This window comes from Pteropus alecto, unplaced genomic scaffold (genome assembly GCF_000325575.1).
Source record: "Pteropus alecto unplaced genomic scaffold, ASM32557v1 scaffold195, whole genome shotgun sequence".
NCBI classification, from domain to species: domain Eukaryota; kingdom Metazoa; phylum Chordata; class Mammalia; order Chiroptera; family Pteropodidae; genus Pteropus; species Pteropus alecto.
In genome coordinates, this window is record NW_006438073.1 from 10,536,411 (window position 1) to 10,558,430 (window position 22,020).

Consider the following 22,020-nt stretch of genomic DNA (forward strand, 5'->3'; position numbering starts at 1 on the left):
AGGCGCAGGACGATGCGTCGAGTGGGCTGCGCCCTTCGCCCTTCTAGCGGGTGGGCCTCGGCGGAGGTCGTGGGAGGGCGACCCCCTCAAGTGGCCCCCTGGCCGCGCTCCGCGGGCTGGAGCCACGACGGAGGCAGGCGGGCCGTGCCTGCTCCTCGTCCGCGACCGGAGTGAGGGTGGGCGCCTGGCCCTGACCCCGACCCCCGAAACGCAGCCCCGCCCTCGTTCTCCTTGGCGCCGTCCCCACCCGCAGGCTGTTCCAGGGCCTAGTTCCCCATCGTCCCCCAGGTTCCAGGCCGAAGTTTGTGAATAGTGTAATGACTCCACACGTGTGGGCGTCCGGGCTCTGACGCTCTAACAGCCAGGTCTATGGGAACCTGACCCGCAGCCCGGTACTGCAAGCAACACGCGCGCTCTTACTTTTAGTGTTTATTCTGACTGTGGCCTTCATCGCCTGAAGGAAATTTAACTATGTGGTAACTAAGCAACATGGGAAGTCCTGTGTAGTAATAATTACCGCTGCAACTCACAGTCTCACACTTGACAATTAAAGTTATATTCTACCTTTGTAGGCCTTTTTTTAACAGAACTAAATCACAAGGGCCTTATTGACGCCTTGCAATTAGGGTTTTATTTTTCTTCCTCAGGCAGTTACACATCAAACATCTATCAGTTTTAGCAATATCTGCATTTGAGTACTGTGTGCTGGATGCTTTTCAAATAATGACTGCAATCCTAGAGGGTGGTAATATTTTGCACTATTTCACAGTTAAAACAGGCTCAGACATGTTAAGTAACTTTTCCAAGGCAAGAGGTAGAGTCTGGGGACAAATTCAGATTTAAGTCTTTGCTCCCAAACAAGATGTTTGCATCACCCCCTGCTGTCTTCGGGCGAGACAGCTGTCGTGCTAAAGAACGATGGGGCGGGTGGGGGATCACACATACAAACGTGCGGGGTTTCTGGTTTCTAGTGACAGGACAGGCATATTTGTCACAGTAACACGCAAGACAAGGTATTGTCATAAGTGACAAGTATTGCAGCATCTAATGTTTGTTGATTTGAGGTTGGATTTTATTTGTTAATTAACAGTGGGTTTTTTTCTAGAATTCTGTACCTGTGGGTAGGGTATAGGAGATCGTCATTCCCAAAAGCTGAAGGTTGTGGAGATGCGGAGGATGTATTTCAGCTGAGAGTAGGAGGGGCCAGTCATTCAGTTCCCTTCGATTGTTTTTTTGTGCCCCGGGGCCATGCTACTGCTGAGGGTACAAAGTTTTGCTCTGTGTTCTAGGATCTTACAGTTGGGGTGAGGCTGAGGGACAACGATGTTGATAGGGCAGCTACAATCAAAAAGGGAGACTTCACACAACTTACAATGCGGTATCTAGGGCCCGCTTTAGTAGTGGAGTGGATGGGCTTTTGTGTAAAAATATCAATTTTGCCTGTCACCTGTCACTCCAGAACTACAGCTCATTCCTTTAGAGTTTGAATGCTTTTCAACAATGCAGAGTCCCTTTTGATGTGACAGTAACCCTTCAGAGCATTTTATTTCTGTATCAGTAGACAAACCACACTAAGTTTTCGAATCAAGGATTTAGAGAGTGAACAAGGCATAGAATTAACTAGGTATCTGAAAAGGTAAAAAGAGGTCTCAAAGTATGAGGCTGCAGGACTCAGTCACAGTCTGTAGGACTGAGGGAAGGAAGGAGAGTGGATGGGACTTTGAAATGTGACACTTAAACGTCGGTGGGTCATAGCTGAAACTGACCTCTAAGGAGGAGCTTGTGCTTCTCAGCGTCCTGCACCTGGACGCAACCTGTGAAGGGGAGGCACTGGACAAGCAGTGTAGTGTCTCTTGGGGGCTGGTCACAAAGCGGGGCCTAGGGGCGCTGGCAGCACTGGGGGCTGGATTCAGCTGCTGTAGCCGGAGGCTGGAAGGAGTAGAAGGTGGACCGGAAGTCTCAGAGCTGCAGGCAGCAGGAGCAAGTCCGCTCTTGCCTGCGCTCTCCAGTGCCCTGACTGGCAGAGCAGGGTGCGGTCGGCGTGTTTCTCAGGTTTCTCAGGCAATCCCAGAACTGGGGGGCCCGCGGGGATTGGTTGACAGCCAGAGCGGTGAGAAGCAAAGCTTCAGGGGCCAGGAAGAGCAGCCTGGGGAACTTAAACTGGCCTGCTGCCAAGTTAGGGATCGGCCAGGGCTTAGTCACGAATGTTAGAATGCTGCCGCCCCTTAACTTGACACATCAGATAGAGACCCCTAGGTCAGCTTTAGACCTAGAGTATGACTTTGCATCACCCGATGCAAAGTCATAAGTTATAAGATGACCTTAGTGTAATGTGGGGATAATAATGAGGATTTTGGTGTTATATAATCCATGGAACAGCAGTATGGTTTGATGCTTTTCCTGTTTTTATTATGCTCAATTTTCTGCTTTCCCACTCCCCATTTAAAAAAAATTGCTTAACTTTGGGATAGTAAAGGAATGCTGAAAGGAATAATGAACTATCCATGAAATATACTGAGTTTCTGGAAACATATCTTAACAAATATTGTAATTCATAAAATAATTTTAAGTCTTTCAACATTTGAAAATACGTAAGTTATCTTTAATATGTAATCAGTGTTTTAATCACACATCTCTCACAGTATCCACAAAGCGTATTAAAGATAATTTAAACAGTATCTTTTATGTTTCATATTTCAGATATTAGAAGATCCTATTACCACGTGTCTTTCTCCCTCAGTGTATGACATGATCTGTAAACTCGGGTTCGAAGTCGGAGGAAGTCATGATATCAATAGTATTGTAACTCCAGATGGTGAAGTGTGCTGGAAGACACTAACGGACTGTGTGATCTGTGCAGAATCAGGTTTGCGCTTTCTCCGCATCTTGAGCACCTGTCACTGTTGTGCCACTGAAGAGGCTCAACCTGCAGAATTCCCTGACTGTTGCTGCGTGTGGTTAGAGGATGTTAAAATACAAGCTTAACTCAGAAGGCAAAAGGAGTTGGTGTAAAAGAGGGAACGAGGCCAGAGAAGGATAGAAGAGTTAACGGAAAGCCAAGGAAACTGGAAGAAAAGGGGGCTGGAGAGGCAGTGAGGGCTGTGGAGGGCGGAGGGCGAGGACCTCAGCTCTCGGCCGTCAGTCCAGGTGGAAAAGGGTAGAAATACAAGGCATGAATTCGGGGTATGACATCACCATTAACATGGTAACGTCTCGCACATTTTCAGAGCAGGTTTTTGGGTTGGGAAGTTTGACAATAGTTCTAACGATGACGGCTGAAGATGCTTGGTCCAGCAATTTCAGTAAGTTCCAGGACCTTCTAGATCGGCACTTAGAGACAGCAAAGAGGAAAAGGGCACTGGAAACAGCCAGATGTCAAGCAATAGGGGATCGCTTGAGTAAATTGTGAAAAATGCACACAGTGGAATATGCAGCGGTAGAAAAGAATGAGGAGGCCTGTCTTATCGACATCTCTGCGCCATGTTGCTGAGTGAAAATGAGCAGATGTTTGTATTTGTTTGTATATCTATAAATATTTCTAAATGTACACAAGGAATTAATACTGCTCTAGGAAGGAGAATTCTGTGGTCAGGAAGGAGATGTTCACCCTTTTATATTTTTTTGATCACAATCATTTGAATATTCAGCTCTAAATATAAAAAAAATTCACATTATAAGCGTGTTCTAAAATAAGGTCATTGGAAATCTCACAGTTGAATAATGTTAAGTAAAAATAATCGTGTTAAAATATTGCATATACAGTATGAGCCTGGTTTTCTATAAACATATGGGTAAAGAAAGTGAAGAAAATATTTGTCTCCTGTCTGAACCTCCCTGTATTTTCCAAACTCTACTGATAGCATATTTTTCTTTTATAATCAGATAAGCACTATGTAATTTATTTCCCAAAACACAGGAGTAACTTTTTTGTTAGTTCAGTTATAAACTGGTTTTTGACTGTGTGAAAACTTTGTAATTCGAGCAAATTTGCTTTGACGAGTCAGACTTGACTGTCACGTGATGCGGAGCTATGGTGCTACCTTGTTTTCTTGCCCTTCAAGCCCAGGGTCTGGATTACTGGGGAAGCGTGAGGCTGCTGGGCCCTGTGTGTGAGGCCATCCATTCACACCTGTCACACCTGCCCCGGAGACAGCTGGAAATGCAGTTCGCACAGTGGCTCCAATGGACAAGCTCCCCTGAGGTTCGGCCTTTGAACAACCTTTGGAAAGCAAAGGCTTTGAAAATTCCACTTGGAGACCCTTATTACTTGCTAATCTTAAAGGGCTCCGTCTCCTTTACGCCTCTTTGAGCTCTGAAGAAGGCTTGCAGCTTGGGAGGGAGACTCGGAACCGTTAGGCAAAGTCTGAAGCCTGACCTGAGAAGCTCATGTGGATGAAGGAAGTTTGGGGGGCAGCATCAGGGTCGGGGCTGGGAACGTAGCTTGATACATGGCTGCTGGTCCTGGGACAGAGTGAAGTGGACTTCCAGGAAAAAAGAAAGACCTGGATAGATAGTAAGGTATTCTTGAAACGGGGCCGGGAGACTGGTGAAAGGGGGATCGGAGGGAGGAGGGCCGTTCGGGGCCTCCCCAAACCTTATTTTGGTTGGCTGGTTAGTTGCTTTCCACCAGCCATTTCTCTGGGCACATTAACGGCCACCATAGAGCAGTAACTCTGAAAAGTCTAATTCTAAAATACTTTGATCTCCTAATTTATAGTACAAGGGTCATTGTGTCTCCCTTTGTAATAGCTCTCTGGAGTGGCAGGGCGACTTGCCTTATGTTTATCTACTTTCAAGAAGTAAGCAAAATGGAAAATAAGATTTAGGTCAGAATATTTGACTTCAGTTTACAGTTCTGCCACATTTATTGCTTTCAGTAAACATTTTAAAGAACTTTCAGAGAACTCCTTAGATAGTAAATGTTTTTTTGATTCGATATTGTTATAGTTGTATAGAAAATGTTTACTTCTGCCAAAAAAGTCACTAAATATTACAAAATCTTCAGAGATTTGAATTTCATGAATAGTGTTGATACTTTGAGAAATATTTCTTATTGAGCATAAATTCTAACATGTATCTTATTCTAAATAGTTATTTGCTGAAATATTTGATGCCTTGGAAAGTCTTCAATCTCCTGCAATTTCTCTTAGCTTAATGAAGCTGACATCATGTCTAGAACGATCCTTGGGTGACGTAAGTGTGAGAACTCTTTCATTGTTGGGCCGTTAAAGCATCCGAATGAACATTAGTTCGATAGTTGCCCTCAGATTTTTTTATTTTAATTATTGTCCTATAAAATGCAATTGTTTGATGCGGATTTTCAGTATTTTTTGAATGAAATTAAGACATTGGTGTCCTCAGTACTTGTCTCCCCTCGCTTATACAAACAGTTGCTTTGGGGGTAATTTTCTGAATATCACTTGGCTGATTATAGTGCAATTGTTTTATGATTTTTGTTTGAATTTTAGGTATTTTTACTGATTGGAAAAGAATGCCCCTTTCTTTTAAGAGATCTGCTTGCATCTGAAGAGCTCGCGCACGTCTTTGGGCAGTCTGTGGTAAGTTCGTTTACCCACTGCTGATAGAGTAGGCACGACACAAAACAGTTAATGCCAGCTATTCTTTTGTTCCTCAAAAACCGATGCTGTAATAGGAAAAAATCATATCAGTGAGTCGAGTATATTCTTCTTTTCCACCTCCCTTTTCAAAATCGCCACTCTTCTAGCCAAAAGACACACGTCTCTCCTAGCCTCGGTCTTGGTGTGGTGACCTCTGCTGTGATGGCTCTGGCATGATGACATCTGGTGTAATGGTCTCTGTTGCGATAGCCTTCGGTATAATAACCTCTAGGGGGCCAGGTATATGAACAATTGGAAGTCTATTGATTTCGTTAATTACATATTAATAATTACAACACTGATGTTCTAAAATAAGATTTTAACTCTTTAAAGAGTGGCATTACAATTTTATTCTAAAATATCAATATTTTTAATATGAGGGACATTATGCCCTTTGCCACTGTTCAAGTTTATGGTGAATAAATAACTCAGATGTCAGTTAGAAAGCATGCAGAGCTATATACCTTTTCAAAATCCTCTAGAGAGCACATGATCAAGATTGTTTAAGACCAACCTTTAGGCAACTGACAGGCAGGGTAAGGGTGAGGAGGAAGCCAGGCACTGCCTTGGGAAGGGGTCTGCTGGGCCAAGATGTTTAATTGTGTAATATATCATGGGCTCAACGCGTTCTTTTTGGTTGGGAAATTCGTTTTCGGTAAAGGTGATTACTCACCCCTTGTCCTCTTGAAGATTGTTTTCTTTCCCGGAGAGCATGGAGTGAAGATAAAGTAGAAATGTCTTGTTGGAACACTGGCTTAAAAACACATTCCGCTTTTCGCTCTGTTCTTCGTCGTCCGCCTGTGTGCTCAGTGTTTCGCCTCCCTGCAGCCGCTTCCACCCCCAGGTGATTTTACTAGTTCATAGGCACGTGTATTTCTGATTGCCCAGGTGGTATGGACAGTTAATTAAAATTTACTATCAACTTAATAATAAATAATGTTACATTCTGTCAGATTGTGGTAAGGAGTCACTATTACTGTTAAACTGTTAAAAGCAGCGTGAGCGTGAAGCCCGCCCGGAGCAGCGCCGTGGAGCTGCGGCCGGGCGTTGATGCTGACTGCTCGCTCTTGCACTGTGCACCCTCAGGCCTCGCTCCTGCGCTCTGAGGGGACTTCAGATCACGTCCCCTTCCCCCCCGCGGGGAGACAGCTCTCCTTCCTTCTCTGAGGCCCAGCGCTTCTGTCTCCCGCGACATGGCTGGGCGCTTTCAGGCTCCGAACATCCTCCGTTTTTCCTGCGTCTCTGTCCTAGAGCACTCGCCCGGGGCGCCCTCGGATATGCGCGTCCCTGTGTGGGCGTGTCTCCACGTTCCAGGGGGAGGGACCCACGCGGGCAGGCGGGGACTCCTAGTTGGGGCCCTCCGCACCGCCCTCCGCATGGCACAAGTGCCCGCCGCTCTGCGTGGCACCGTCGTTTCTGGTTTTATTTTCTCTAGACGTAAGGCAGGTTTGATGCCCGGTGTGACAGCAGCACCGCCTGGGTCAGGTCACGTGCCCCTTTGTAGCTCTGTGGCCTTGGGCCTTGGCCGGCCCTCTCTTGCTGTCCCCTGTGGGTGGGGATACCAGCAGCACCTGCCTCGCAGGCCACTGTGAGGACACAGGCCCGCAGGTGGGCGCCAGGTGTGTCCCACCCGACCTAACACTGGGTAGTGCTGGTCGTCTCCTTTCCTGGCTGTTATGATGACTCCGTCCCAGCCCAGCGGCTGGTTCTGTTACTTCCAAGGGGGAACGGGAACATCGTCCAGAGTTGTTTTGCTCAGTAGCGGTAGCCGTTTACCCGCTTGGTAACCCGCTGTCTGTCACGTGACCAGATGAATGTGCTGGAAGTCTTCGTGGGCTGTCCCCGCGGACTCAACCTGCGCAACGTCCTGTGGCACGGCTTCGCAGCGCCTCACGAGGTCCCTGCAAAGTGAGTTGCTGGGGAAGTGCCGCTCTTTGTCTTTGGGTGTGCCCAGGAGGGTGTCTTATCTCTAATGTCACAGCAAGGAGGTATGTGCACCTTGAGAAAGATGAGACGGTTTGGGGACAGGAGTTTGAAGATAAAGCCGATGCGCACAGCGGAGTGACCGGAGTGCTGCGGGTTAGCTCTTGCTGACTCACTCCGCAAGGCGGGTCGGCGGCCCAGCCAGACGGCCATGGGGACTGACACAGCTTCCTGGCGGGACACCCGAGGTTTCCGACGAGCTCTCGTCCCTCCTGGCCAGCGTGGCTCTGCCTCATTCCCACGGCTCTGGGGTCTTTCTTGCATTTCGTAGTGTTTTGTTTTCTTAATTTTAAGCTTTTTCTTTTGAAAGTAAAGCTTTTATGTGGATGACTGAGTTCGTTTTCTAACAGAGCCCTGGCATTTCCCACCAGGTACTGCTCCACGATGGTGCTGTTGATGGCGGGGCTGGGTCAGCTGCTAAACAGTTACCTTCAGCACACCGAGTTCCCGTTGGCGCATCGCCCACCCCTTGCTCTTACACACTTGGAGGACCTGATCGTTTTCCCTGGCAAGTACCACACTTCGCATTTTCCCCACGTATGTCTTTGGAAAGATATTTCTAGAGTCGCTAGACAGCATCAAGACGACCTCTTTACGTGGGAATGTTATTCTCCAGTGGTGAGATGCCTTTGAAAGTCACATGAGGGACCTTTTAAACCCTGCCTCCCTGTGTGCCTCCAGATGGCTGTGGGGAGTCCCTGCGAGTCACGCTCCATGAGTCACTGTTGGCGATGGCGTCCGTTTGCCCTTTAGCTGTATTGGCGTACACGCGGCGTAGGACCATTTTACAGCACACCTTCCGTTCTCCTGTTCCTCTCGTGCCTTTGTGCTCACAGACACGCCACGAATGCCAGCAGGGGACGGTCTCCGCTGTCCTCTTTTGTTTTCCATGACAAAGCCATTCGCCAAATTATGGGGTTGGGGGGACATAGAGCTTCGAAAGAGCAGTGGAACCGCGTGTTCGCTCCACGCTCATTCGTTCTCCACGTCGGCAGTCGGGGTGTAAGTCTGCGTTTGCCGATGTGAGCCCCGGGGGAGGCGGCACAGACCACCTGCCCTGACAGCCCCAGCCTTTCGTACCGTGGACCCTTTGGTAGGTTGGCGACTGCCAACAATATATATATGTTTAAGACTTTTCTTAGAGCAGTTTTAAGTTTATAACAAAATAGAGAGGAAGGCACAGATTCCGCACACCCCCACCCCCCACACGCACAGCCTCCCTCAGATGGGACGTGTGTTACCAGGGATGAACCTGCTTTGCCATGTCATCATCACCCAGAGTCCGTGGTTTACCTTGACGTTCACTCTTGGTTCCTGTAGCTTCTGGAAACATACCTTCTTGGTCAGCATGGTCAGCTGGTCAACCCTGAACTCCTCTGCTCAAAGCAGTTAGAGCTTCAGCACTGAGAAGATGCTGCACCCACATCTGCTTTTCTCCCAAGGTGCCAGCAGTCACCTGCACCTCTGGCTGTAGCCGAGGGTGGCCTCCTCACCCTCATGGCACCTGCTGCCCCACTGCGCTCGCCTGCAGCGTACAGGAGTGGGCTGCAGCGTCACTCCCCAAGTGCGTTCACTTATCTTCAGTTGGTTAGCATGGTTGTGCTTAAGAAAGTTCGCTGTTTCGCAGATGTTACTCATGAGGCGCCGTCAGTATTAGAAGAACTGATGAAGAAATCCACTTTCATATTAAGAATCATGTTGCCATACTGGGAACTCGCATTAATCAAGTTCAAGTCACACAGGTAACAGAAGGGTGATATCGCACAGTGGGTGTCGAAGTCGGGAGGCCGGTCCCCTGAAGTCCCTCCGCCCTCCGGGCCTGTTCGCCCTTGGTATTTGGTAGCAGCGGGCCGACTCGAGGGTGGAGCCGAGCGTGAAGTACCTTCGTGTCCCTCATTCAGAGGTCTCCTATGACTCAACTCGTGTTACCCTTTTTGCACCATTGATAAAGATTGTTTTTAGAATCAACTTTTAAAAAATTTTTGAGTTTTTGGCACGAGTGAAACATCGTGTCCTGTGTTAGGGAATCATGAAACACAGCTGGAGTAAGGTCTGTCTCTTTCGTCTCTGAGGAGCCGAGCCTGTGCCAGTGGACATCAGGAGGTCGGTGGTCTTTTAAGTCCTTTCCATTTTCCTTGTCATCACTTCTTCTGGTACCGAAAGTACCTGAAACGTTCGCTTGTGTACAGTGAGAACCCGCTGAAATCCTGGCGTCTGAGTACTTTTTAGAAGTGATGGAACAAATTAGGCAGATTTTGATGACATTTTATTACACTGAGGTACTAAAAGTAGTTCATCAAACGTTAAAACACTAAAATAACTTTAAAATCACTAGTCTAATGAGCCTTGATTGTGTTCTCGTGTCTCATTTTCGCAAGCCACGTCCCCCCTCCTGGCTTCGCACACAGTAGTCGCGTCTGGGATGTGGCACCGCTCCCGTGGCGTGGGTGCCAGTGTTCGCGTCACCATGGGGCTTCTGCTGGTATCCCTCCCACTTCACAGGTTTGCCGACTGTGCCATGCTGTTGCTGACGCAGCTGGAGACCGGGCTCAGGAACGTCTTCGCCACCGTTAACAAGTGCCCGAGAAGACTTCTGACGGCTGAGGTGCGTGCTCTGATGATTGCGATTCTCGTGACAGTGTTCTGTGCTTCATTAAAAGTTCTTAATGTCTTATTTACCTTTGTTTACCATTAAATGAGTTTTTTAGCTAAGAACTTTGCCTGGAAGGCTTGACTGTCATTTTTTCTGACTTCTTATGATGATTTTTCAGGACTTGTGTTTTTGTTATTTTTTGATTGATTTTGTAGTTCTACAGTGTTTCCAGGCAGGCTTTCAAACTTAGTGATGCCTTAATCATAGCCACTGCTCATTTTCTGCCTGTAGGCATAACTGTTGGCGTAGCACCGTAACCCCACAGGGGTCCGCGGTCTGTAGCAGGCCCCCTCTTTAAGGACACCGCTTCCCCTTGGCCAGAACTTGGTCACGCCAGCTGCGAGGAGGCGCGCAGATGTTTCTGGGCGGCCACGCGCTCAGTGAACTGTCGGGGACGCACTGGCGAGGAAGGGGGACACACATCACGGGACGGACAGCAGCGTCGGCCACGCCTCGTTTTCACATTTCTTTCACTCGTTTGCCTTCCTTTTCCCCCTTTATCTGGGCGTTCCTCAGAATTCTGTTTCCAGTCCTGTCCTCTCTATATTTGCTCCTTGGGAGATGCGACACACCCCCATCCCCTAATGCTGTCACTCTGTGGGAGCGACAGTTAGGACACGTTGAACCTAGGAAATGCAAGGCCGACCTTCCAGGCTTGTCCCCGCGGCTCCCTGAGGCCCCGTCCCCAGCGCTCATCTCCCTTCTCCCCGCCGCCTCTCAAGTGCACTTCAGTTCAGAGCAGCACGTTTCCTTCTCCCACAGGTTCCTTGTTGTCCTGTCCTCTCGGTGCCTGTGGCCCAGACCGTGGCACCTTCTCGGGCTTTGCCCGCCCATCATCCCGCCCGCCCGCCGGTCTCTGCTCCGCCTGGTTTACTTTGTGTCCCTTCTGCTCAGTGCTGAGGCCTCACCTGCACCTCGTGCTCACCTGAGCGCCCCTCCCCGCCAGTCCTCAGGACCTCCTGCCTGCCTCCTCTGGTCTGCTCTCGCTCTGCCACCGGCGGTTTTCTAGGCTGGTAGCAGTCCCTGTGTCTCTGTAGTCCCATCTGTTACAAGCCTGACGCCCCCAGGGCCTCGCAGGCAGGTTGCTGGTCTGCGGGGCATGTTGAGGGTCTGGGCATCGGCCGGCCTTTCTCCAGGTGGTTCCATCTGATCTCGCCAGTGTAACCTCCGCTCCTCGCCAGCTCCTGAGCGTGTATTCCCTCCTGCTTTGCTCACTGGTCCTGCGTGACCACTCGAGGCCATGCTCGTGGCCGCCCAGAGCACCGGGCTCCCGGACTGGCAGCCGCTGCTCCCCACACCCTCCTTCAGCCCTGTCTCAAAGCAGTCTGCTTCACCTCGTGCATTTTCCGAGAGGTCTCGGGCGTGTTCCTCAAGAGCGGGGCATTCGCACGTGCGTCCCCCGGTGCCCGCCCCGCGCCCCTCGCGCAGGCTCCGCCCAGTCACTCGTATGGAGTGCAGCCTCGGTCTCCAGCAAGAAGGAGCCAGAGCCCGGTCGTCACAGCTCACTCGGGCACACTTGGAGTTGGTGTCCGGCAGCAGGGTCAGCCACTGTGTAGCCATGCGACACACCTAAGTTTGGTTATTTACGTGTCGTTTGACCGCACAAAGAAATAGCGTGACTGTTTCCACAGAGGATGTAACTTAGAGAATACCTTAAATTTTAGCCGAGGGTTTTATCTAGAATAAACTTAGCATCAGTTTGTTTGTAGGGCAGTACTTACTGTGAAGATACTTTCCGAAACAGTGCCGTGCAAACGCCGTTGCTTACTGAGCACTCGTGACGGCATAAGGTCTCCTCAGATCAGCGCAAGGTGTGAAGACGAGCAAGACCTCCTGACTTTTAAGAAGCTCACATGTTAAGGGTGACAGAGAAGACACTTATACCACTTCCCTGAAACAAGGGGGAAGTCAGCGCATGTGGTTTATGGGGATGAATGGAAAGCTCAGCTTTTTTGAGAAAGTACTGGGGATATTTACTAGGCCATTGGTGACTTAGAATAGAGCTCAGGAAAAATTTTGAGAGTCAGCAGTACAGGTTTGGGGGTTAAAGATGCAAATTTTGAGTAATCTGTATAGTAATAAACGTCTAACAACATTTGATAATCCCAAATTGGAAATCCATTGGTGAGCGTTAACAGGTAAGACCGCACTTCCCGAGAGCTCGCTCCCACAGAATACTGATTCCGTCATGTCATCTGTAAAATCCTGCAGACTTTCTCAGCAGCCTTTTGAGGTGGCCATTGCGCATGGCCCGTCTTACAGAGACACTGTGGAGGCGCTGAGGGCTTCTCACATTCAAAGTGTTGAAGTCGGGATTAGACACTGCGGCCCCAGGGCCCGCGTCTGAACTCTGTCCTGACCACACCGATGTGAAGAGCGAAGCCTTCTCGGCCGTCCTCCCTGGGCATCCCACACGCACGCCAGCAGCGGAAGCGTTCTGCATGCGGGTGGGGACGGAAGTCCCGGGACCGTGGCGCCGCACGGGTCTGCTCCAAGCAGGCGAGGGCGGGGCTGCGCCTGGCAGCGGTGCTGGGGCCTCGTCCTCTGCCGCGTGCTCGTGCTGGCGAGTTCTTCCCACAGTGCGGCCGCGTGGAGAGTCATCTTCAAAAGACACTTCATGTTGCCATGTGCTCGAACGTTTTCCTGCTTTGAATAATGTCACTCTGCTTGTATTTTGCTTTAATTATTTCTTTTTTTTTCTTTTCTGAAGTCAACAGCTCTTTATACCACCTTTGATGAAGTAAGTAAATTTATAAAGTATCTTGAAACAAGTAAAATGTTGTGTTCTTTTAAAATGCAAGTTAAAATACAAAATTAAAGATCAGCCATAAGTCACGTTTACAGGAAAATATTGATAGTCATATAAACCAAACAAAAAAAAACTTACATAGAGTTAAATGTAGTTTTCAGGCTAAATGAGACCGTTTCCGAGGCTATAGAGGCCAAAGTCGGAAGCGCCAGGAGGTGCACCGTCACCTGCTGTGATTCCTTAGAGGCCTACGTGTCAGACTTCATTAGCACGTTCCCTGTCTGCACGTGAACTACACGTCAACCGCGGTCGGGAGCACGTAGTGTGCATTGATGCATTTAGTCTGCATGTTTGGGGGTCGGATTCTGAAGGTGAAAATCTGGAATAGTAAAAATTACCATTGGAAATGCCTTCTGTCACTTGTGGAGTTTAGAGGCTTTTGTGTGTGTCATCCTAGGTAGTAATTCTTACATACCCTGAAGTGTGTGTGACACCGTGGAGTCAGCCTGCAGGAGGAAACAAAAGCAAAGTCTCAGGTGGAGATTCAGGCGTTCAGATCATTTTGCCTTTAAATACCTGTTAGAATTCTAAGTGGATAGGTGGTGAGTGAACCAACACGGTGCCTGCTTACCTGCACAGTTTATTCCGTTAGGTCAGTAGTCCACTCTTAGTAAGTGTATGATACGTCCGATACTGTGATGATTAGATTGGATAGTGCAATCTGTGTGGGGAAGGACCTAGAGGCTGGGACAGGTGGTTGGGTTCCACGGCCTACGGTGAGGTAGGGAGTGGCTAACAAAGTGACTGGTAGGTACTTATATACACGTGCACATGCGGACCTATGAATATACACACAGGTATGCAGATACAGGTACACAAACAAGTGTGTACGTATAAACAGACACAAACGAGTACATGTAAACATATGCACAGGAGCACATATAAGTACATATACACATATAGATAGGCAAATAAACAAGTATATATAAACACACATGTACTCACATGCACACGTACAAATGTAGGTAAACACATATACACATAAATATGCAAAAACACCCCCCCACACACACACACACACAAGAAGATACATCTACTGAAAGTCATACAGGTTAGGCAAAGTTTTCCTGAACTGGGAGTTGCTACATTTAAGACTGTCCTTATTTCTTTCTGTTGGCTTGGGGCTTGTTTAACATTTCATACCAAAGGTACCTTATCCTTCGACTCTCAAAGTCGTGTGTGTGTGTGTGTGTGTGTGTACCAGTTATTTTGTTTATTTTTGGTGTTTTAGATACTGGCGAAACCCTTGACTGCTGTTATAATACACATAAATATGCAAAAACACCCCCCCACACACACACACACACAAGAAGATACATCTACTGAAAGTCATACAGGTTAGGCAAAGTTTTCCTGAACTGGGAGTTGCTACATTTAAGACTGTCCTTATTTCTTTCTGTTGGCTTGGGGCTTGTTTAACATTTCATACCAAAGGTACCTTATCCTTCGACTCTCAAAGTCGTGTGTGTGTGTGTGTGTGTGTGTACCAGTTAATTTGTTTATTTTTGGTGTTTTAGATACTGGCGAAACACTTGAATGATGGTCAAGTCAACCAGCTTCCTCTTTTCCTTGGAGATCCTGCAATGGTGAGGACTGGGCCTCCCAGTTGGAAGGTCTCGTGTTTATGGGTGGCCTCACGCGTCTCCGGGGTGCTATAGGTTCTGATTTCTGAAGCGCTCAGCGGGCCCCGAGCCTCCTGCGCACGCCTCAACCTCATTGTCTGCAGGAGGCACCTGCCGAGCTGTGACTCCAGCCCAAGTTCTGTGCATCATGTTTATCATTCAAATGCCCTTTTTCTAAGGCCTGCTGATTTAGGGGCCCTCTCCCCAGAGAGTGCTTGAACGTGTTGGTTCCATGCATTGTGCGGGGAGAGTTTTATTCCCGGGAGGACCCCACCCGACAGAGCAGGGGGCAGTGAGATCGGGTTCCAGGAGGCTACCTGCTTGGTTCTTGGGGTTGTCGTCTGGCCCTCAGTCTCCTTGAGGCTCACCTCTCGTGCTGAGTGAACACTGGCCTTGACCGTGTCAGGCCTGGGCCTTGGCACTTTCCTTTCCTCTGCTGAGAATACTAATAAAATGTTTTCTGTGATTTTTTTCTGAAAGGAATTTCTCTGGGATTTCCTGAACCATCAGGAGGGTCCCCGTGTAAGAGATCGTTTAAGCCATGGGGAAGTCAGCCTACCTGGATTTCCAAAAGAAATAACAGATCAGCTGCTTGCATTTTCCATTGTACTTTTACTGAGATTCGTTGATGAAGACGTGGCATCGGTGTTTAAGGTAACGTATAGGGAAAAAAATGATTAATTAAGTCACTGTCATTCAGTTCTGAAAGATACAGCTTATTTTTAAATGTAATTAACTCTTAATCATGCTTTGCTTAATTTATCTGAGTTACAATATGCCATCAAAACAGATAATTGTGAATTGATCATATGTATGCATGTATTCTGTATAACAAATAAGTATTAATCTAATCTAAACTAATTTAACCCATTTCTTCAGAACACGTTTGCCTTTGTTTTTAACTGCCACAGGAAATGGCAAACCAAAGACTATAACTCAGGATTAACTAAAAATAATGGAAATTTTTATAGATGTCTGTTAAATTGGTGGGCTGCAATGTTCGCATCTATCAACAAACTAAATTTTTATTATTAAACTAGGTTAGAATGTTTATTGATATTTTAATTTTTCAGATTATACATGTAACAATTATTGTTAAAGTTTTTTTTAAACTTCGAACAAGATAGAAAAATTAACATAGAAAGTGGAAGTCCTCGTGAATTCAGTTTAGAATATGTAGGAACGAGCTGCTGCTGCATGAATGGGGGTCCACAGGCATTTCTGACTGTGCTGAACGTCACTCCTTAATGGTGCCCCATGGCTTAGGCCACCTCCCCACCTGTGGCACCACCTCCTCCCTGGAGGCTGCTCAGGCCCCAAGGCCGAGTCCTCCCTGCATCCTCCCACGTTCCGCCTTCAGTCCTCGGCTGTTAAAACATGGCCCAAACCCTGTCTCCGCACCGTGCCCACGCCACCAGCACCGGGGCAGAGCACCCTACCCTTCCTCTGGGGCATCACCGGCTGTGACGGGTCTTCTGCCGGTTCCCATGCTCAGCAGAGCGGGCAGAACGGTCCTCTCACACTTCCTCCCCACCGGGAGCCTCCTGCGGTGTCACGTCTGGAGCAGAACCCGCGCACTCTGTGGCACTGCAGCTCCCCAGTTCCCTGCCGTCACCACCAGCCGTCACCACGTGCGTCTCAGCTGCCCCGCTAGAATGGGGATCCCTGAGGGCACATTTTTGTCTTTTTATATGCACAGCCCAAGAAGACACTCCCTGCTGCACAGTCGGCCTCTTAGGCATTTGGGCGAATGAAAGGTTAACGTCCAGCTATTTTAATTATTCGTTTTGTGCTACCGAGAATTCTGGGTAGTTAGTGTTTATATGTAGAAAAGCTTTTGAAATTTGTCAGCTATGAACTCGCTGACTTCTCTTTTTATTTCTAATAATTTTTCATCAGCTGACTTGATTTTGTAGGTGCAGTTACGTCAATATAATTAAATAACAATATTTTTTATTGTTTTTTCAGTATTTATATATCTAACGATTATGTGTTTAGAGCTATATAATTCTTTTAATTGTATTGATCTTTAATGTTTAAATTTCTACCATGTCTTAGGTGTTTAGGGGAATCTCTTAAATTTTCTAATTGTTTGGAATCTTATTCCTAATTTTGTTGCACTGTGGGTAGAGAGCAGACGTGGCCTTTTTAAGTTTATCACTGTTAACAAGCTTCATTGAAAATCACTCTGTGGGTTATGATTTGACTGCTGTCTTCAGACCTCCTGTAAAGAAGAGTTTTGCTTTGTTACAGCCTAAAAGAATTACGTGGACGGAATAACGAGAAACTAGGACTCTTGTGTGACTTAAAATTCAATAGAAGAAAACTAGAAGCCTAAACAAAAGTTGTGGTAACTTACATCTATTTTTTCTGACTAGGAAAAAGCAGCAGTAAAATCCTTGCTCAGTCTCGCGGAAGGCTACAGTGCGCGCTTCCATCCGCTTTCTCGGCTTAAGAAGCAGGTGCGCGAGTGCGAGCCTCTGGGAGAGGGCGTGTGCGCGGTCTCTACCGGGAGATGCTCGAGGGCTCAGGCGGCACACGCGGGTCAGCAGGTCCGCCGTCTGCCGCAGTGCGTCATTCGCGTGTGTGGCCTTGGCCCGGCTGCTGGCCTTTCTGAGCCTCAGGGCCTGCATCCCGCAGGGAAGTAATGGCAGTGTGTGTGGCGTTGGCGGCTTTTAGTACCAGGTGGATGACCGTGGGAAAGTGGCCTGGCAGGCTAGTGTATCATCGGCATCGTTACCCAGGATGGTAGCAGTTCTTGCTTGTCATTGATGACAAATGTCAGTTTTTAACTTAACTGCCTCTGTTAACTTATAAATTAAAACAAACAAGCAAACAGAACTTTTAAGCACTTCTGCCAGGAAGCTCCAATTTGGAAATTAGCTAAGTACTTTATTCAGCACACTGTATGTGGCATGTGAGGGCGGTACAAGGGGGCAGAGATGGGCCATCCTCAAGAACGTCACGGTCACATTAGAGCCAGCCCGCCCTCCTCATGGAAACCAGAGTCAGCACGCAGCCCCAGGGAGCCGGTGCCTGAGGGGGCCAAGCCCAGGATCCTTAGGAGAGGTGGCAGCAGGTGGAAGGGGTTGTGGACAGACAGACTCCTGGGGGCGTGTGAGCCTGCAGCTCTGTGAGGCTCCTGTGTCGGGCACTTCGGGCCATACGGGCCATACCGTCAGCCAGTCCACTACGCACTCATGGGCCTCCGCGATGCTGAGCTTCCCAGGGACAGAACCCTTGCAGGGGGACACCGGACTTGCCCACAGGGCACCCAAGTTCCGAGAGAGGGGAGGGAGAGAGGACAGTTTCAGAGGAGGAAGGTTCTGGAAGCAAGGGGAACCTCAGGAGGCGAGCTTCCCTCACTGCGCCCCTGGGCCGCTCGGCGGTGCTCCCTTCCCTGGCGGACGCCCCCTCCTCTCCCCACACTGCTTGGCACCGTTTCCTGTAGCCTCTCACCCCGCCTTCTGTCATTGCCCACTTTTTAATTAGCTGATGGTCTGTGTCCTTTCAGGTCATGCCCTGGTTGACAGGGCCACTTCCTTTGCTTGCACTTTGGGAGTCAGATCTGAGATTAGAGGCTGGTGCTGCGCTGGCCCGGGTGTCCCGTGGCTTCACGCACAGCACGTGGCCCGTGGAACCGGGAGGGGTGCTGTGCTTTCTGGCTTCAGAAGTCACCCAGCGGTCTTACTTCCTCTGTTCTCTTGGTGACGGGCCACCCACTAGAGCCAGTCCTTATTCAGGGGAGGGAACATGGCCTCAGCTCCCAGACAGAGGGGCATGGGAAGAGCTGGCAGCCACAGCCATGCCGTGCAGCCACCCACTGACCCGAGGTAGCTTCTTCCATCCCCACTTGTCTGATTATAGTGAGTGACTGACACCCGCTGCCCAGTTTTTAAATGTCTAAAACAGTTTTATAGACACGTTTTCTGCAAAGTGATTGTAACGTTTGTAACAGTTTAAAAACCTATTTCGTAGAGCTTCATCGTAACACTCTAAAAGCAACGGGACCTTTTCCTCCCAGGTGCTGAGCTGCGAGCGGAGCCTCAGGGTGTGGCCTCTGCTGCCTTTGCCGGAAGAAGCTGCCAGGGAAATAGCCAGGTGAGCCGACCCTGGGCCGTGCAGGGTGGTAAAAAAGTGCCGGTGAGCGCAGCCCCCGGGGCTCTTCCAGGGCTGAGGGACAAGGACATGCTGAGGAGGGCCAGCCAGGCCCCTGTGAGCAGAGATCGGGTGGGGGGGGATAGCGGAGGTGGTGCCCAGCTCAGTACCCGGTCGTGGGCGGGGCCATTGGCGGAGGCCGACGACACCCACTGGAAGTGTTTAGTGACAGTTGGAAATAGGGGTCGAAGCTCAGGGATTCGGAGTCGTGGTGGGGACGACGACGCATGGTCCATGGGTCGTCTTCGTCAGCGGACTGCCTTGCTCTCCGCATACTGTATCGTTTGTTTTCACCATTGCGTCTGATGGTGACTTGTTCATTTTATTTTTGGGAAACTAAATGGCAGATTAAGTGGTTTGCCCAGTAAACTATTAACGTAAATATTATTTTGTACAGGTGCTAATTGAGCATCTTAAATTTTGTTATGTATATTTGAATATTTTCTGTTTTTCAGATTAGAAGGCAATTCAGAAACAAATGCCTGCAGCTCTTTAATTATAAGAATCACACGTGAGCTGTATCACCACCTACCTGAGAATCACTGCGTTTTTACCGGCCTGGAAAACCTGCCTATTGAGAAGTACGTTTCAGGACTTCTTGGAAATTGTTAAAACGTTGATTAAGTGGATCAGGATTGCAAACAGCTATTTCCTGTGTTTTAAATGTTATACACGTGGTGGTAGCACTGGAACCCCTTGTCACGTTCCCCAAGAGGGACTCCTAGGCAAGCCGCGGTGTTCACGCACCCATCTGCTGTCCTACAGCAGTTCCCACGGGCAGGCCCGCACGGACTGACCCCGCATGCGGCAGGGTCGTACCAGCAGCCTGAGGCAGGCTGCCAGCCGGCCACTGCTCACAGAATTCACAGCCCAGTAGGTCCCGCATGGCGGTGACAGGGAGGGTGGTGACAGACCGTCCCATTGGAGCCATGCTCTGGTCTGCAGGTGTCCCCAGCTGCTCCCTGAACTCTGCAGCATCCGCGTCCCAACCCTGTTCTGCCCCAGAGCCGTTCTGGAAGTGCTTGCTGTACTCCAGAACATCGGCAGGCGCTGCGCCCACGTGTCCCGCCAGGTCGCTGCCTCCTGGGAGCAGAGACATCACCAGTGGGTGGAGAAGAGGCTGCGCTCCCGGCAGAGGCGGAACTACCTGTGCATGTTAAGCAGGTGTGTGGTCCCGCCTCATTCTGGTTCTGGAAGGCGCCCCCGGGCGGGAGTCACCCTTGGATACAGTTCTGATGCTTTCCAAGAAATCTTCATTTTAGAGGAAGTTAAGGTTCATCTCGTTTGCAAGGGTATTTGCAGTTTCGGCGTGTGGGACCCTTGGGTCTCAGGTGTGCCGGCATTACGGGTTCTCGGCATGTGCCGTGTATTTGAGGACGTGCTGCGTCCTCAAGATGTGACTCTTGGACAAATGCCTAGGACTTGGATTTGAGTAGTATCTGTAGAGCTTTTAACTCCTCAGTTGCTTCCGAAAGGCTGCACCAGTTTATACTCCTACCAGCAGTTTATGGGATGATACCCATTAGGTCCCACCCTTCCCCAGACAGGACATTGAAAAATCTACCAGTTTCGTGGGAAAAATAACATCTTTAACTGGCGTTTGAGTCCTGGAGACAGTGAACACACCTTCGTGTTTGAGGCATTGGCATTTCTCACTTTGTGCGAGTCTTTTACTATCTAGTTGTGAGAAAGATGTTGACAGATTCAGAGGATGGACGCAGTGGAAAGGCTGGGTGCAGAGCTGGCGACGTCCCACGACCCCGAAGGGCAGGGCAGTGGGCTGGGTGAGCCGAGGGCGCTGGCACCCTGAGCGCGACAGAGGAAGGTGGGGCCTGGCCGGGCGGCTGCTGCCCGGAGGGCTGGGGCACAGCACGGGCCGCGGGGCCTTCCTCAGGGAGGTTTGCTTTTCAGGGCTCTCAGGCAAAGGGCTGGGTGGACAAAGAAACGTTTTCCTGATGATATTGAAAACATTTTTCTTTAACAAATTTTAACCTATTTTATCTATTTTAGCGTTAAGCTTCTGTCTCCTATGCTTTACCTGATTTTATTGCTGATTGCACTGGAATTGGTCAACATTCATATGGTTCATGGAAAAAATGCTCATGAATATCAGCAGTATCTGAAGTAAGTGTGCCATACTTACAAGAAATGAAGCTATTTTGGTAACTTGAAATAATTTTCACTCCTGTTGGTTATTTTCTTTGGTGATTTTTTCAAACCCCAGTCCACTTGGTCCTTCACTGTTCGTCATGGATTTCAGTGCAAGTCTGTGAGCCTTGAAAGCTGACACATTTCAGAAATCCACGTGTGGCTCACGGGTGAATGCTCTCTCAGAAAGGAGTTGACGCCTCAGCTGTGTCAGGCACCATGCGGACACCTGAGTCAGGGTCACGGCCCCACAACGAACTTATTTTCTCTAACTAACTTCCGCAGCTTGGGAAGTTCAGTCCTCAGGAGCCCAGGTCTAGGGTCTGAGGGCAGCTAGCACGCGTGTACCGGACTCCCCACGGGAGGCGGCTACGAGGTCAGGGCGGAAGGGCAGCTCGGGCTCTCCCAGAAAGAGCCTCGCATTTCACTGGCTTTAAGCTGAGCTTTGCAGGTAGCGGGCACCGCACCACGTGGTTAAAATGAACTTGAAACTGTGACTCTGGCACTTTATCGAAAGAAGATGAAATCCAGGTGGGCGAGGCGGTGGACGTTAACGGCTAGTAGTTGCTTCCAGCCTGGTCGGGCTTTCTCAGCCTCCACACGTCCATGTCTGAGCTGGGTGGTTCTCTGGGGGGGCCGTCCCACTGGTTAGGGTTGGGGAGGTGTCCTGCACACAGCGGCTTGTTTGGCAGCACCCCGGCTTCTACCCACTCGATACCAGTAACATTCCCAGCATGACCACCAAGAATGTTTAGAGGTGACCACCCTCAGTATAAAATCACCCCCAGTTGAGAACCACTCTCTTCATAAAGGATCTGTGGGTTTTCATTGTATTATTCTTTTAATGTCTGTACGTTTGGAAATTTTCAAAAATTAAAAGTTGGAGAAAATTTTAGACGATTTAGGAAGCTTTGAAGAGAACCTGGAAAATGTAAAAATGACATTCGCATCAGACAGCCTTCCGAAAATTTTGACAGGTATCTTTAAGGAAAAACTATTTAACACCAGGGGCCATCCCTTTGACCCGTG

General features: G+C 49.0%; 1 protein-coding gene across 2 annotated transcripts in view; it reads left to right on the forward strand.

The window, feature by feature from the left end:
* The first annotated feature begins 6 nt into the window (after positions 1 to 6).
* The window catches only part of ERMARD (ER membrane associated RNA degradation), a 23,341-nt gene continuing 1,327 nt past the window's right edge, over positions 7 to 22,020 (forward strand). The window contains exons 1-16 of one of the 2 annotated variants that reach the window (XM_006915052.3): positions 7 to 2,866; positions 4,062 to 4,201; positions 5,092 to 5,193; positions 5,469 to 5,558; positions 7,429 to 7,526; positions 7,973 to 8,109; positions 9,229 to 9,343; positions 10,104 to 10,206; positions 12,965 to 12,994; positions 14,581 to 14,649; positions 15,166 to 15,339; positions 17,064 to 17,147; positions 18,710 to 18,786; positions 19,299 to 19,424; positions 19,789 to 20,007; positions 20,854 to 20,967. In XM_006915052.3, the coding sequence (XP_006915114.1) occupies positions 2,749 to 2,866; positions 4,062 to 4,201; positions 5,092 to 5,193; positions 5,469 to 5,558; positions 7,429 to 7,526; positions 7,973 to 8,109; positions 9,229 to 9,343; positions 10,104 to 10,206; positions 12,965 to 12,994; positions 14,581 to 14,649; positions 15,166 to 15,339; positions 17,064 to 17,147; positions 18,710 to 18,786; positions 19,299 to 19,424; positions 19,789 to 20,007; positions 20,854 to 20,967 (1,796 nt within the window). In that variant the 5' untranslated portion in view covers positions 7 to 2,748. The remainder of the gene's footprint in view (positions 2,867 to 4,061; positions 4,202 to 5,091; positions 5,194 to 5,468; positions 5,559 to 7,428; positions 7,527 to 7,972; positions 8,110 to 9,228; positions 9,344 to 10,103; positions 10,207 to 12,964; positions 12,995 to 14,580; positions 14,650 to 15,165; positions 15,340 to 17,063; positions 17,148 to 18,709; positions 18,787 to 19,298; positions 19,425 to 19,788; positions 20,008 to 20,853; positions 20,968 to 22,020) is intronic. The other variant, XM_025049075.1, reaches the window with a different exon arrangement.